Genomic DNA, 17,295 nt, shown 5'->3' on the forward strand with positions numbered 1-17,295 from the left:
ATGATTCGTGAAGAATCACTTTCAGCTTGTCCCCATCAGGAGTTGCCATAGCACTAGTCCTGGCTTAGGGAACTAGGCAGAAGCAAACCCAGAATCTTTTTCACGGCAGGAAGTTAATCCTACGGCTCAGCCACCCTGGGAACCATCGCTAGGATGATCATAACAAAATGCTCATCATCGTGGGCGATGACTTAGCGTTGTTGTTTTTGCTGGAGATTAATCAGTTGGTTGCTTAATTAGTCCGATGTTCGGACCATAGATTCAGACAATGGTGGAGATTGTGCAGCACGATTTAGAAAAAACAACGTGACAGAAATCTTTGTTGACAAGTTTAGGCCACAAACCAAAGATATTCTGTTCATGTCACAGAGGAATAAGGAAACCAACAAATATTTACATTTAAGAAGCTGGAATCACAGACGTTTTTCTTGGTTTGGTTCTTTGTTTAATTGAAACAGGAAAAAAATACTGGTTAGCAAAACTGGTGGTGAGTACAATACTAATACTAAGTATATAAAAAGTATTGAATTTTTACCTGGTTCACTTTTGCTGTATTTGCTTTCTACTTTCACCACCGACTGAAAGGGCTCAGAGTTGGTCCCTAGTGTAAAGTTCAGCTCTACCCATCTGTCACTCTGACTGCACACTTGAGTGCTGCCTCACCTTCCTCGTAAATGTCCTGCACCAGCTTTGTGTAGTTTTTCCGCCATTTCTGACTTTCTCATACCGTACCACACTTCCTCTTTAGGTTAGCTTAGCTAAGATCCTTCCCATAATTCCATTCTGCTTCCACATCTCATAACTTTGTAGTCACAGCTCTGCACATCACCCTTGTTCCTACATATTGCACTCCTTCATTTCCGGGGTATTCGTTCATTCTTCAGGATGGAGTTAAACAATGTGAGGTCTTTAGCAGTTCCCCCTCAAGTCCAGCATGAAATATGGACCTCCTCCCTTCCTACTCTTCATCCTCCTCAACGCTGCCCTCACTTTGTCTTTAGTAATCTCCTACTCTACCTTATACATCACCCGGTTGTACTTTCTCTTCATGTATGGGATCTGTAGATTTCCAACTTGCTAAATTTGGTGTTTCTTTCCTTTATCGACCCAACCTGTTTAATAGTCTCCCTTTAAAATAGCTTCATTTGTTAGCGCTGGCCACCATCGGTACCAGTTCAGTGCTTCGACCCGTCCCCCGTCCGGAGGTCATTCCTGAAATGTCATTGCATGTATGCGTGCACGTGAGCCCTGGTGACTAGTCCTCGGCAGCGTCTCTCGTGGCTCCTGTCCTGTCCTCTGTCTTTCTGTCTCTAAACAATAGCCTGTTGTATTTCCTCGTGCCTCCTTTCTCCACCGCACATCTGCATCCTCATCTCTCCTCCCTCTCCTCCCCCTCCTTCCCATTCGAGCCCTCTGTAACCTCCGCTTTCTCTGCGCGACCTCACCATATCCGTCCTCGTCATCCTCATCACTGAAGAACATACACACGTTTCCCCCTTTGGTTTTCCTCCCCCGAGGGCTTTGGGCAAGGGGAAGTTCAGTGACATTTGTATGAATCTCGTGGGCCTTGGTCCCCTCTGCCAGCCCATAGCTTTTCCCCTGACCTCTCCCTGAACTAGCCCTAACGTTTATGAACTCTGGCTGGCCACCCCACCCACTCCACACATTCCTGCATACATATGGGGCTCGGCTGCTTCCAAACGTGACGTCCACCTGCTTTATTTATGAGATCTTGAGTGACTGAAAGTGTCATGCATTGTGTTGCAGATGTGGAATGCATATTTATGAAATGAGGTGGTCCCACAGCAGCCTGTGGCCTGTGTTTATCTAATGACTTTGCTTCACAGAATTATCTACGTCCCCACTGCACGTCAAAGCATCTTGGCACCGGCGCTGAGTTGTGGTTTGTTTCCAGCTGGAGTTTTTCCTGCAGTTGAAGAACATACTCACTAACAGCTCTGTAAGGTGCTTTGGTCTAGAAAATGACATGTGTTATCAATCATTGTCTCTCACAGAGTCCCTCAGCAGTGTGTTTGAGGTTTGTCTCTCAGATTCCACACATCCTCTCTGCCGTTATTGAACCTTTTATTTCCCCCCGAACCAGATAATCGCGGCAGCTTCCTGACTCTGCAGCTGCGACGTGAGTTCCACCAGTTTGCACTGGGGATCATCTTAAAAACTAGCTCTGTAGCTCTGTACGCCCTGGGAGGTGGTGTGTGACAGTAAGGGGCGGGGTTAATACCAGTCTGTCCGTCTTGGATAGGTGTGTCCTTCAACATCCAACTACAGGACCCTCAGTGATTTAATTGATCATTGCTTCAAATGTTGACCAAACTTTAACACGTGTCATGCTGCAAACAACTACATTTGACGTGTTTTGGCCATAGTTCTCTGTGGAATGACCGTTGACAGCCCGCATCATAAAAACATGGCGTGGCCCCAATGACAGGCCACACAACTCTTACTAATTCTCCCCACAGAAATGGACTATTGACCTTTAGTGTTAAGCATTTAGTATCAACAGTAGAATGTTGGCCACACAGTGTCCTCTTCTTAAAACAGACAAACTTGTTTTGTCCAAATCAACTGTTCCAAAAGACAAAATTGTGTCCCATATCTGTACTATTTCATCCCACGAAACGTTGTCCGATCTAGGTTGGGTGAAAAGTTTGGCTGAGATATTGATCACTTTGTGGAGACTGGACGTGAGCTACTAGAAAATTGCAGTGTAAGACGGCCTGATGGATGATTTGATCAGGGGCCTCGGTTCAAATGGCTCTGACTCCAAAAAAAAAGCAACTAATAACCATAGCTGCCGTTTACACCGTGTTTGGCAAAGTCCTGAAGATGCTTCAGGAAATCCTTCTTATCTCCTTCAGTATTTCCCAGCAGTCACAGCTCTATGTCATGAAATCATGACAGTCTTTTTGCACATTTCTCACTTCTGTAGATCAATGTTTCTTGGTGACCTGAGAAAAAAAAAACGGATGTGTGCTGTTGAAAATAGTTTTCTCTGCACCCTCTTCCTATCTCCCGCCACTTTGTCTGCTTGGGAGGTCTTAACCTAGTTTGGAGAATGCTAATTCAGTCTGACCACTGAGCAGGAGTCTGGGCTGTGTGGTTGAACGGTCTCTGTGTTTCCCCGGTCCTGGCATCGCTGCCGGGAGATCAGCTGCGCCGATAAGAGTGAGAAACCAGGACACGCGCTAACCCAACGTGCCAATCACATTTGACATTGTGCACTCTGAGTGCTGCGCTGGCAAGTGACCCCATCTCCCCCCAACCTAACCCCTGACCACAGCCGCAGGTGTACGTGAAAAGCCACCTGTGTTTGTGTGTATGTGGAGGCGGGGAGGTAAAGCTTCTGCAGATAGAAAGAAAAAAATGGATAAAAAAATCAAATGAGATTTGAATACAGCATCAGTATACATGGGCAGAAAATACTCAGAAAATACTGAAAAAACAGAAGTGACCCAACTGTGGGCTGTTTGTTTATTTCTGGTTTACAGTACACACCCCACGGATTTGTCACAATACATTTTGGGCAAGTTTTACTTCTCAGCTTAAAAACAACACTTTTTTATTTTTAGCAGGACGTTTTGGATAGTTATGTGAAGATGTTTATAGGTCTGTATATCTCTGTGTTTCAGATAACAGGTTTCTACGTTTTAGAAAATGGTTATTATTATTAATCCTTTTTTAATGTATTAAAATTAGAGCCTCTATGTTAAATCACAAATTGAGTAGGCTCATCGATTTAATGTGATACACAAGTTGACCAAAAACAAGGTAAGTAAAAGGAGAACAAAGTGTTTATAATTCAGCCCAAAATTGGTAAAAAAAAAAGTAAGCACACATTAGTTGAAAATGATTTTAAGTTAGCCCCAAATATGCTAGTAGATTATAACAAAGCTAAATATATCAAAAATAAGCACACGAAAAGAAACCGCTTTAAATAAATGAATTTTGAAATACAACTTCCTAAACCTGTTTTGACTTTGATAAAATCTCAGAGACCATCGTCACATCTGAGATTTGTTTTTTAGAATTCCCTTTCACAGTATCTAAATTTATACATCCTCCTTTTTACACATCATCAGCGACAGCAGAACACACGCGTTACACAGTCATCCAAGAAAAACACCCAGGTTACATAACGCGCTGTAATAACTCCAGAGAAGACATTTACAGATCTCAAACCTCAGCTCTGATCGCTGTTACACAGCTCTGCTAAAGCACTGCAGAGCAGCTGATGTGGCAATAAAATCAAATGTCCAGTCATTTGGTTTGGGTTTGTTGACTTTGCAAAGCTGCCACAGAGAGCTCGGACAAAAGGAGCCGCATTTGTATTTCTTGCGTCGTTAGCCGCAAGCTAATGATAGGCTAAGAAAGACACAAGTTTTTCAGGAAATTTGGCAACGGGCGTACAGGAAATAACACAAGAACAAAAATCACAGCTTACCCTTTGGCAGTAGACGCATGTGACGCTCTGGACTTCCTCTGCCAAGTCTGCTGGCTCAAACTGTGAAGTGATGATCATTTTTATTAGCGCTGATAGCAAAACAGCCACGACGTGTGATTAAAACGAAAACGACATGTGAGGAGTTCGACCGAGGATCCTGTCTAACAAGGTCCCGGCCGAAATTCAAAAATGGTAAAAACTTTCAGATTTTGTTTTCGTTGGTCTCACGCATGGAAAAGTGGTTTGACAGCAACCCCAAAAGTCAGGCCTGGAGATTTCTAAAACAAACCAACTGTTCAATACAGGCAAAAAAGTATTTTAGAGATATTGTCGAAACACGACACAAAGTTAACTTTTCTATGTTGTTCATTTCATTTTTCATTCTTTCATTCTTTACTTTTCCCAGGTCATAGTACAGAGATTATGGCATAAATATTGACCTCAGATTTGGCCTCAAATTTATATGTCAGCACTGAAAAGAGTAGAAAGCTGTTGTTGAATTTAAAATAATAAAATTGTATAATGTTCCCTGGTTTGTCTGTTGCCCTGCATTCAAGTTCTTTTCTAAATAAAAGTCTTTGGAGGATCTTATTTAAAGATAGACCAAAGGTCGATGAAATAAGATGAGCCTTGAGCTTCCAAAATAAAAGATGTTGCATTTTCAAAATAAGGCTCTATAGTGACAAGTAATTCTCAATGGCAACATGGATTGTGTTAAAAGGATTTATCGCGTATCATATTCACCATCAGCCCTGGAAAGGAAGGTCCATGCCCAGATGTGTTTGTACATATTGTGGAATAGTTCTAGTGCCACGACATCACGTAGCTATTATAGGACATGTTAAAAATGTGCCGTTATCTTGTTTGTTAGTGGTCAAATATCAGAGAGATTACATTTATCTCAGTCCTGTTGTTTCCCTTGTTATGGGAGGCAACATCCTCAGTGCTCATCCTGTACTACACAATAGTCAGAGTGGTGGACCAACTGTTAGGTTGTAGTCAGGTTCAGCCGTCACATGACCAAAGGTGTTGGGCTAGCGGTGCCGAGCCTCAGACAAGCCAAACAGGGATCAAATCCAAAGAATCTGCAAAACATTTCTGATACGACCAATGTGAACTCTGGGTGTGGAACAACAAGACTGGTGTCAAGACTGGATTCCACTGTGTTTTGGGGAAAATTCCTCCTTTGCTTTGGGTCATGTTGTGGAAGCCAAGTGTAATTTGTGCCAGAATAAGTATGAGTGTGAGGTTTCACTGTGTTTCCTTTTCCTCTTCACGGAGAGATGAATGAACTAAACGATGTTTTTTGTGTATATTTCCTAATTTGCAAGTGTAAATGTTTCAATTGAATCTTGAAGAGGAACAAATGCAATTTGCAGAAAGAATTTGCTGCAGCTGCCTTCGGGGGAAATCCTCCCAGGATTGTCTTGTGTCACTTTGTCTCAGCATTATCGGGTGTTTCTTGGCTCCATAGCCAACAGGGAGCGTTAGATTGGCAACAGCAGAGTCTTTGTACATATCTGCGAGATTTCTACAAAACAACCAAGAACAGGATTTTTTTAGTCTACTGCCAAATTCATTTCCCTCCTCTCGGCTCAATTCTTTGTGTGCTGCGCTTATGAAGATAAACATTTTTGAGAGAATGCTTTTTTTGCGGTATTAGAGTAAGTGAATATTAGGATTATGTATAATATTTGTAATATTTAGTATAGCAAAGGCTCGTTCTCACAAAACACAAAAAAACAATGTGTTTGTGTGTGTGTGTTTTGGTGTGTGTGGTAAGAGGTTCTTGGCTCAGCGGGTCAGTCTTGTGATGAGCGATCAGGAGTCAGACGATTGTATATGAATCCAAAGGCAGTCAGCATCTCACGTGGCACAGACCTGTGTGTGTTCAAACCATGGCTTTTTTTTTTTTTTTTAAGCAGTTTTTGAATGAATGCATTTTGATTCTCCCGTCAACTCACCCTGCATTTAAAGACCCCTCTGCTGTGGTTATGCTGACGTCATTCTGTAGTTACAGTGAAAGTGAAAATCCCTGCGTTTATGACAGCGGTTACATATTAACGTGTGTGAGCCTGGTGTGATGAATTCATTATCAAGGGCTCTCCTTCACACCTGTATCTCTGATTCGTTACTATGGAAAGATCTGTGTTCACAGCTTTGGCTGCAGCAGCTGGAAGAACTGACATTTAAAATAAAATGTGGATGTTGATTCAGGATGGATTCCGAGGAGTTGTAATTGTTCTAGCTGTTCTATACAGCTGGCAACAGACATTTTTGGTTTGTTGCGATTACCAGTTCAGTCCACGATGGTAACTGATAGTCTTTCCAGATGGAAGATATCCCCCGGCTTCTACATCAATCCAGAAAATGCAGATTCCAGATTAGGTTTAAAGAACACTCTGAGCAGACCGTAGGTGTCGATGTGAGTGTGAATTTTTGATTGCAACCATGTCAGAGATCAGAATGACAATAATGTGAGAAATGTCTTACAGGAGAAATCTGGTGGCGCTAGACCACAGCTTAGTGGTGTCAGTGAGTCCCTCCATCTTTATGGGTCATAGGAAATGCTGAAAAATTGGGATTTATGTGCTCCATTTTCTGTGAGTTTTAACCAAATGAACGCAGTCAGATGCGTTTTTTCAGTGAGACTCGAGAGTCAAACGTCCCAGTCACTCATTTCCAGTCTCGTCTAGTCTAATTCTAACCTGGCTGTCAATCATTCATATACTCATACATTACAGTCCATCTTCTTCTGGAAGGTATTATGGAATACAACACTGATCTGAAACTCTTAAGATTGTTTCATGAAGGATTTATTGGTTTAAAAAAAACAATAAAAGTAAAGTCGCCAAATGTTCCCATAAGTTTTCATTCAAGTTATTTTTAAGGGCCTATTTTTTCATTTCTATGATGGTATTATTGATGTTGCTCTATATTCACATATGTCTGGAGACGGAGATGGAAAAAGCGCTGGAACCCATTCTTCTCCCAGAGAGAGATAGCAATAGGTTATTTTGAAATAACTGATCAGAATCATTGAATCCAGCTTGAAACACCCCCCTCAGACACATGCATGTGTGCGAAAACATTATTAACAGTCAATGTACGTGAGAAGAATCATGTGCGAGCACATAGTTACTTCAGATATAGACGGAAAAACCCACTGACCTCAGTATTTGTCATCATTGAATTGTTTGTTATAGAATGCTGAAATCATCCGTAAAAATGATGAGATTGTGGTTCCTGTCAGATGACACACACACACACACACGTTCAGTAGGGGAGCGTTCAATGAAAGAAAATGGCTGCCTCTGCTTAGTCATTGTTGGCAATTTGGCCCAGGTTTCCCTGGCAACAAAAAACCTGGCTTCTCACTAGAGGAGGACTGGAGGAGATGGTTGATGTTTCATCACAGTGACAGCAGCAACACTCGTATCCAACTGTTTCTGTTGTTTCACTGCGAGACCAAAGCCCAGAAAAATCTTCGATCTCGTCCCTGAACCTGGGTAAACGGAAGATTTTTTTTTCACACACCCACACACATCTATACCGTAATACAGGTTTTGTGGCTACAGAAGTGCAGTAAAGGCACGGCTGCCGTTTGGTCTCCAAACTCAAACACATCAAAAGACTTTCAAGAGTACAAACCCACTCTTCCTCCCTCTTTTTAGTCATGTATCAGATCTGATCTGCTCTTTACTTGGTCGTGCCCTTTAGTGAAACCGTTCATTTCATGTCCCTGAGTCAAACAAGGCCCTGCTTATCAGTAACCTATTACTTCTTGCTTTGGCTGCTTTCGCAAACACTGGCCCGGGCTCTTTGCCTCTGTGTACACATGTTCTAATACAGCGAGCACAGTCACAGATACCACGGACCCCATTCTTAGTCCTTACAATGTTTTCTATCTGAAACAGTGTAACACAGGTGTTCAGTTGGTTTGGATACAAAAGGCTGCGTTTGCTCAGTCAAGTACTTCCTCTTTCACAGTGTATCTGAAACCTCGGTTACTTTTTCTCTTCTTAGACTTTTTTTTTCTCAGTGTTGTGTTGAACAACAGGAAGGAAAAAAAAATAAACCTGCCATTTCAGCTACATTTGTCACCCTACACCATCATGTGCATGGCTCTGTGTGTTAAAGTGGGGGTTTGTTCTCCTCAGGCTGGCCAGTGTAATGTGATTGTGTCTTCACATTACTGGGAGCAAAACACGTCCACATTGTTATCGACTGTGTTATTTGGACCAATAACTTAATAACGTAAATCACATTTACCTGTAAAAGAAAATGTCTGTGGACAAGGGGTTCTTGGTGCCGTCTTAAACATCCTCAGCTCAGCCTGGTTGACCTGCACAAAGGTCAAGAGGCCACAAGTCAGTAAACTTTGCGTAAACCATTTTTCTCTAAAGAACATCAACTTTTTTACTTATGTATTTCAGCGTAAAGGTTGATAACCCACAACATGGAGCAATTTGAATGCTGCTTATTATACTCTAAAAGTAACCTGAAAAAAATATTCAAAGCTAACAAAAGAAACCACTGACATATCAGAATTATTTTTAGCCTTAAAATGGCTGAAAGTTAGCAATAGTAGTTGAAATGATTAGAATGGAAGTAGAAATGTATGTTTGTGTAGTGCCATTTAATACTTTATAGCAAATAAATATTACAAAAAAATAACTTAAAGTACACAGTAGAAAGCCCTCAGGCCAGACTTTGGACATGTATCATGTAAGTCTGCACCCAGGCAGCTTCTCCTCATCAGCGGGGCATGACCGACTCCACCTTCTCTCTTTCAGGCGGTGTGGGTACTGCAGCCACCCAGCTGTGCAAGACAGTGAAGGATGTGACTGTGTTTGGTACAGCATCAGCCAGCAAACATGAGACCATCACCCAGGGCGGTGTCACACATCCCATCGACTATCGCACCAAGGACTACGTGGACGAAGTTCGCAAGATCAGCCCCAAAGGTGAGATGTTTCACCGTCGTACACCACGAACAGCTAATAAATAGATAGATAAACAGTGTGACTCAGGGGTATATATATATATATGTGTATATATATATTGTATAGTTTTTGTTGTAATTTCGTTTAAGTATACCACATTACATATACATCTACTACTCCTAATAATACGTAGAAGACGTCATAACCTACATTACATATATATATATATATATATATATATATATATATATTACCTAGCCTTTGCTATTTGTTGCATAGCACTATAAAAAATAACCTAGCAGAGAGTAGTTTGCTGTATCATTTGAATTTGCCCTGGAAATTATCTTTTTGTTCCCTGAAACAACATAATACAAAATATTTTACAAGGGACAAAAAGAGTTAACTCCAGTTCTGTAGCTGGAACTATTTTATCCTGTTACTCATGACACAGATCTTACGCATGGTAGGAATCAAAGCATTTATGGAGACTAAGCTTAATCCTTGCACTAAGCGGCGCTGCTTCGGGTGTGGAAATACACGAGAAATGCTGCTTTTTAGCAAAACGGTGGGGTGGGGGGGGTGGCGTCCAGTTCCTGTTTCGCCTGTGCCTACCACTGTGTTCCTAGCTGGACGCAGAGACCTTTTATGCCGCAGGCTTAATTCCTAGTCCCACTGTCTCTGTCCTTTGCAGCACAGAGAGAGAGACAGACAAATAGGAGGAAAGAGAGAACTGACACTTTAGACAGAATGTATCTAATTAGAAGTCTGGATCGATGTGGCGCTCACTACCTCTCCCTTCTGTCTTTGGCTCGCTGTCAATTCGTCTGTGTCGCGGTGAAGGCGGTGCCCCACTGCGAGGCTCTCCGAATCAATAGAGCCAGGGCGTTGTGGTGAAAGCAAGGGTTGCCCAATTTGAGGAGTCCCCTCTGGCACACAGGAACATTATTAAGGCTGAGCTGCCGTGGTCCGATATTAATGAGACACTGAGGAGCCTTAATGGTCCGGTTATCGTGCTTCACTCTCTGCTTTGTTAATCAGTGCACAAAGGAACAGGGCGAACAATGATGGAGAGACAGCTTACTGTATGTACCATGTCTTACAATGGACTGATCAAGAATAAAAAAAACAACAAGGAGCTGCTGAAGAGATTTGAAAGTTCTCCATCATCATTTTTAATTCACTGTATTCATCATTTTTCTATCTTCACTAACTCAGGACTGGACATTATCCTGGACCCTCTCGGCGGATCAGACACCCATAAGGCCTACAACCTGCTGAAGCCCATGGGTAAATTAATCACTTACGGTGAGTAAACGAACGAAATTATTCATTTCCTGTGAGTCAGATTTGACACCTACAAAACTTAACCGACATCTACACATACGATGCTAAAGGCTATAATTAAACGGTGAGTATTCTTACAGGAAAGATGTCACGAGTTCAGGTTTGCGTGTTCTCCCCGTGTGTGTGACATTTCTCCAGGTGAGTGTGTACTGTTTGTGAGTGTTTTATTCCTTGTGGCCTTGGTCCAGATTAATGCCGTTTATATCCTTAAAATTTCCACACTACACACAAACTATGCTGTTGCTGCTAGACCATTGTTTCCCAAAGACTGGGTTGCGACCCTGAGGTGGGCCGCAAGAGATTTTTTTGGGGTCGTCTCGCATCATTTTTGTTTCCCAGGAGTTTACAAATAATGTCTACTGACTCGGGTTATTGAGTTTGTGACTTTTAAAATATGGGTCTCGATACGTGCTCAAAGCTTGTTTCAAAAAAATACAATTAGTCAAATTTAACCACAAAATAGTCAAATAAATGTATTTCAATAGTTAAATTGGTGAGGTTTTGTCATTTTTAGAGCCAGGAGTTAATTATACAAGTTTTGTAAGGTTGGAATCCACATTAGGATGACCAAACACAGGAAACTCCTGACTCATGTTAAAAATAAACTCCAAGACTATCTTAAACATTCAACCACAACAAACAACCTTCATGGGGTTTTCAGCCTGGTCACACACTTAAAGGACTTCTATCAAGGAATCATGAAAATAAAGTGTCCCACTTTAACGCAGTAGCAGCACGGCCACAGATGATGTGGAGTAAAGCTGCGTCCCGGTGGGCAGCGTGTGTGACCTCGGTGTTCTGTGTGTCATCTGTGGGAAGGCCGTTATGAGCCTGCTGTGTTGCAGTGCCAATCTGCGAAATTCTTGCATGTATGCAACAGTGGGCAGGTTCGGCATTCACAGAGAACAGGGCTGAGCCTTTGCATGTTGCACAAAAACCCACTACCCAGCAAGGTGCCCCCCCCCCCACCCTCGCCTATTCACCCTCTCTGTCACCCCTTCAGAACTTCCCCCCTTCAGCTGCAACCCCGCCTGCCCAATTCCTCCGTACTGGCTGCTGCTTCTTTTCCAGTTCATCACAAGTATGCGACCACTGAACAATGAGCGTTCTATGCACACAAACCCTGGAATGCGTCTGAATGTAGCGGGCTGGGTCTCTCCCTCCTCTCAGAGACGTCTTTGTGTCCACATATTCTCCTGAGAAAAAGAGAAAGAGATTGCGAGAGTGCGGAGGGTGAAGATGGGGACAGAAAGGTGATGTCGTTCCCGCCAGCGCTCAAGTGCCCGAGATATTTCCAGGTCGAACGCTGTCGTGAGGAAGAAAGGAATAGAAGAAAAGAGAGAAGTTGTCATGACAACGAATGTCAATTACCAACCCATCATTTATTTTGTTTAGTCAGAGTGTTCGTATTCTTACAGTCAGGTGCAGTGATCAGCATTCCTATATGACTATTTAAACTCAGTTCTTAGCAGAAAATAAACAGCTCACTGTAGTATCTGTACTACTGAAGCTGTAGAAGAGAGTATGTCAGAGGTCAGGACTGAGCAGAGTAACAGGTACGAGGTAGTTATCCAGCCACAGCAGGGTCTCTACTAGGAAATACTTCTGATTAGACTGAGGTTCTACTCACACTGCTGTTTGGAGCAGCTGTTTGGAAGAATTCCAAAGAAATACTAAGATTGCGAATCATCGATGCAGTGGTTTGCTGCAAAAGATGTAAAACAGGGGTACCCAACCCCCGGTCTGGGGACCGGTGCTGGTCCGTAGGTCATTTGGTACCAGGCCACAGTGAGACACAGTGAAAAAAATGTTTCAAAACAACAGGTCATTCAGACTCTGATACTAACAGAATAAAGTCTAAAAGATGTTTTATTTTGAAAATTTCACGATCCTTCAATGATGTCACAGTGTTAGCGGTCCACAGTAATTGGTAATACCGGCCGACAGGTCCTTGGTACCAAAAAAGGTTTGGGGGCCGCTGATATATCAAGCTCACTAAACCTATATCAGAAGACGTTCAACGGCGCCACAGCTTGGAACAGGTAGAAACCAGCAGGTGCCAGGTTAGTCCATCTGTTGTCGGGCAAATTTTGGCCAGATGTGGTCACTGATGAATGGCATCTATTAGTGAACGTGAACGTGGAAACAAGGCCAAGTGGCTCTACTTCTGACAGAAACAGGGGACAAAAGGCAGCAGGTGCCGTGGACTGAAGAGTCAAATGGGATATATTTGGCTTCAGTGGAAAAATGATTTGCCAAAAGACAGGACGCGGGCAACAGTGGAGCAGGTCGGAGGTTGATTGGACACAGAGTGTGATTCACTGTCCAGTTGGAAGGTTTACCGAAGACAACATTTCTTATGCCAGGCTCCTTTTGTCGATCACAAAGGAAACTATTCACAGACATAAATACAATTATTATAAATCAGCCCAATATCAGTACATACATTTGACCAAAACCCATGGAGCAATGCTGATCGCCTTCCACCCATTGATCATCCCCACCATAACCCTTTTATTGTCTCTTTCATTGTCCCCCTCCCTCAGGTGCGGCTAACATGCTGGCAGGCCAGAAGAAGAACCTGATCGCAGTGGCCAAGAATTGGTACCACCAGTTCTCCATCCACACGCTCAGCTTAATCCAGGGGAACAAGTCGGTGTGCGGTTTCCACTTGGGCTATTTGGAGGGGGAGACGGAGCTGATCACCGAGGCCATGAACTCCATTCTGGATCTGTACAAGCAGGACAAGATCAAGCCTCGTATCGACTCCACTTGGCATCTGGAACAGGTGAGTGACGGCTGATTCCTATGTCATTTACCTAATTCACAAATTAAACACAATGTTCTGTAAAAAAAAAAAAAAACTCTTCAGTTTAGAACAGATATCTGAAATGAGTGCCTTGCCATGAGAGCTAAAACACGACATGCTCATGAAATAACTCCCACTTGGATGAAAAAAAAAGAAAAAATTCAGCAGCAGTCTTGTCACCCACAGAAATGCCCTGGCTTACTCCACGTGTTATTTACTGACTAAAAAGACAAACTTAGAGTCCCTCGATTTTTCCTGCCTTGGGGAAAATCTTGAATCTAAAAAAAATGAATGAAAACAAACAGTTTTGCATAACGTTTAATAATATGTATAGTGAAAATACCAGTGGTGGAGATGGGGGGGGGGAAACAGTCCTGCTCTACCTTAGGTGCAGAGGAAACCCACTGAACTCACGTCTCATTTCCAGTGTCTTACGTAATATTTCCATATTTCATAACCAGGGTCTGTTACTTTGATGAGATCTTCACATTCTGTCAAGCCTGATGGTTTCTACATATTTCCATGTCTTCTGTTTTAATTGGACATAATGATTTAATGTGACACGGATTAACACAGGAGCGCCGTGTGTCCTGACACCATGTGCTGCCTACCCAGTCAGGCAGAATGAGCGTAAATGACCGACGCCATAGGATCCACTGAAGCTGGGCGTGGCCCAGATACTGCCCATAGTCCCATTCACTATGTGTGGTTTGTCCACAAAGTGGACACAAAGTGGACTGTGTAGGGAGAGAGAAGAAGACACAGAGTCACATTGTCACTTGGCAGAATTAACCCTGCAAGGTCTTATGCAGAAATAGAGAATATGAAAAATGTGGAGGGGGAGAGAGAGAGGGAGGGAGGGAGAGAGAGAGAGGGAGAGGGAGTCAGAGGCTGACATCTACTGTTCTCAGAGTCGGTGCTGGTCAGTTGCTTCAACGGCAGCCAGAGAGAAACACCCGCTGTCTTTATCCGCCATCTGACGCTCTTTCTCTGCCTCCCCCATCTGCCCATTCACTCCTCATATCAGGCTCTGTCTCTCTCTTTTATTAACTCTCTCTCTCTCTCTCTCTCTCTCTTCCCTTGTCTCTCTCCATCTCGCCGTATCCTCTGCTTCTTCTGGCAAACAGCACAGTGTATCTTTTTTTTTTTTTTGCTTTTTTCGCTCCTGTTGCTATGGTGACATCCTTTAGTGTGTGCGTCTGTCGAAGGGAGGTGCCCCGTTGGATATGAAAGAAAGAAAGAAAGATTGAAATGAGATAAAACAAACGGAAGGAGTGATTTTTAGTTTTAACAGAAAAGGGAAGATTTGTAATAGTATAGTATTATTAATGCATATATTATTATAAAAAGACAGAATGCTGCCAGGATTGTTGTTATCTGAACAAATGCATTTTATTTTATCCTCTGTCCGATTCTCAGCCTCCCTTTCAAAAGTAAATGAATAAAACCTTAGGAAGCCCTGCAGAGAAGAGATACAAATATGAGTCTAAACTTTACAGCAGATATTAATACCACCTTAAAATCTTTCAGCATTGCTGCTCTGTTTAATTTGCCCCTCAGCTCAACCTCAGAACGAATGACTTCAGGAAGTGGATTTAATGTAAAAGCAGTGCCAAATATCATAACACATAAAATTGAAAAAGGTGTTAAAAAAGACTCGGAAGTGAAATGAGCCAAGGCTGTATTAGAGAATCAAACGTTTATCAATGAACGACCAGCACTCTCCACGGGGAGCAGACCAATAACCGACGGACCAACAGTCATGTCAGTGTATCAGTAAACAGTCCACAGTCCAGAGGAGCACAAGAGGCCGACATGTGACTAATGGTCAGTGGGCGGAGTCATCTCTGACGGAGCCTCGGTCGCTCGATGATGATCACTCGTCATCATTCCTGGAATCGCTCCCCAGCGCCTCGGCTCCTCCCCTGGCCCCCGCCCCCCCATCGTTTCTTTATCCACTTTTCATCGATGCGTATTCTTCATCAGGCCGACACCAGTTGCGGCGTGCGCTGTCCCCTTTAACCCCATATATCCATTTCTTCTGACACCCACACCCCCACCTCCCCTCCTTCCCATGTGTCTGAGTCATCGGGGCCATATTGCAGCTAGGCCTTACGTTGCTAGGAGATCGTCCTGTTGCCGTGGTGTTGGTCGCTAGGTGGTCTGCCTGCCTCGCCGAGTGATGGGGACAAGAACGGACAGTGGACAGATATTGGTGGTCAAGGACAAGGGTGGGGCTCCTCAGGCTGGGACTCTCCTCTTGTCATTAGGACAGACGGTGGGATCCAGCCCTCTCTGGATCAGGAGGAATAGAAAGGCTTGTTTCATTTTTTTTAAACAAAAGAAAAACTGTGACTTTGCTCCCAAATTCTCTTTGATAAATGTTGAATAAGTCACTGCTGACTACAGTGGCAGAGTTTCATACCTGTGGAGTGTGCTGTGATGAGGCCCCGCCTCCCCACAGTGCTTTATTGATTAATAATTCATCTGCAGTGACCTCTATTGCTGGACTGGTAGTTAATGCACCGGCACCGATCATTTTATTGGTCCTGATAGTATTTCTGTCCAATTAAAAGAATATTGAGGCGATTATTATTGAGCAGCAGCGACACGACATGACTGTACATTATTAATGTACGTGGGCGGTCACATCAGTCATTCTTAAAAAGCCATTATCGAAAATAGAGTAGATCATAAAAAGCTAGAGTCTGGTGGATTCACAAATAATGTTTTCACTGAAATCTCTATTCTTTCAAAAAATGCTTTATAAATAAAACGAGTGATTTAATCTTTGATTAACTATGTATTAATTAGCCACAACTTTATTCTATATGTAAAACTGATTGATTCTTTACACAGATTCCTTGATGTTGTCTGAATCTCCTCCTTATGCTGTGCTGGACTTTTTTCAGTAGGAGACAGATCTGGACCACAGGCAGGACAGTCAGCTGAGACACTGGTTGTATGCTGTGTTTGGCAGGATAGAATTGAACCTCCCGTCCACATAGACTAAAAACTCTGATCTGTACAGACAACATTCCCCATGTCTGTCTGTACGACTCCGATGAGCTTTAGCCCAGAGAATTTATTAGTGTGTCTGAACCCGGGCTGCTGTTTCGCTTCCTGTGCGCCTGATTCAGTCTTAGGCAACATTTTCCGAGTCGTCAGTGTGCTCAGAGCACGCGGCCAGTAGCTTGTGTCCAAACGCAGATCTGGAGATGGTATCAGCCCTTAATGATTTGCTCTTGTCTTGTGTTGAGAAACACTATTTTCAAATTGGCTGAAAATGCTCATGGAAAGTGAAGCACAGAGATGCCAACGTTTTATATATTTTTTATCTTTCTTTATCTTTCGTCTTTCTCCTTATCTCTCCCCCAGGTGGGTGATGCCATGAGGAAGATGCAGGAGAGGAACAACATTGGCAAGGTCATCCTCACCACGGAGCCGATGCCCGAAGAAGAGAAGAAGGAGGAGCCCAAGAAGGAGGACAAGAAAGACGACAAGAAGAAAGACGACAAGAAGAAGGACGACAAGAAGAAGGACGATGCCAAGAAGGAGGAGAAGAAGGATGACAAGAAGAAGGAGGAGCCCAAGAAGGAGGAGAAGAAAGAGGAAGAGAAGGAGGAGCCCAAGAAGGAGGAGAAGTGAGCGACAGGGAGGGAGGGATAGTCAAGCAGACCAGCAGGGAGTTTGTGTCCTGGGAGCAGGGTATATGGTGTGGGGTGGTGGTAAGA

At 43.1% G+C, this 17,295-nt stretch overlaps 1 protein-coding gene across 2 annotated transcripts in view; it reads left to right on the plus strand.

The window, feature by feature from the left end:
* vat1 (vesicle amine transport 1) overlaps window positions 1–17,289 on the plus strand; it is a 31,417-nt gene extending 14,128 nt beyond the window's left edge. For both annotated transcript variants that reach the window (XM_017040798.2, XM_025064641.1), the window contains exons 4-7: window positions 9,259–9,429; window positions 10,624–10,713; window positions 13,299–13,540; window positions 16,940–17,289. In XM_017040798.2, the coding sequence (XP_016896287.1) occupies window positions 9,259–9,429; window positions 10,624–10,713; window positions 13,299–13,540; window positions 16,940–17,209 (773 nt within the window). In that variant the 3' untranslated portion in view covers window positions 17,210–17,289. The remainder of the gene's footprint in view (window positions 1–9,258; window positions 9,430–10,623; window positions 10,714–13,298; window positions 13,541–16,939) is intronic.
* The last annotated feature ends 6 nt before the right edge of the window (window positions 17,290–17,295 follow it).

Source organism: Cynoglossus semilaevis, chromosome 17, assembly GCF_000523025.1.
Source record: "Cynoglossus semilaevis isolate Cse_v1.0 chromosome 17, Cse_v1.0, whole genome shotgun sequence".
Lineage (NCBI taxonomy): Eukaryota > Metazoa > Chordata > Actinopteri > Pleuronectiformes > Cynoglossidae > Cynoglossus > Cynoglossus semilaevis.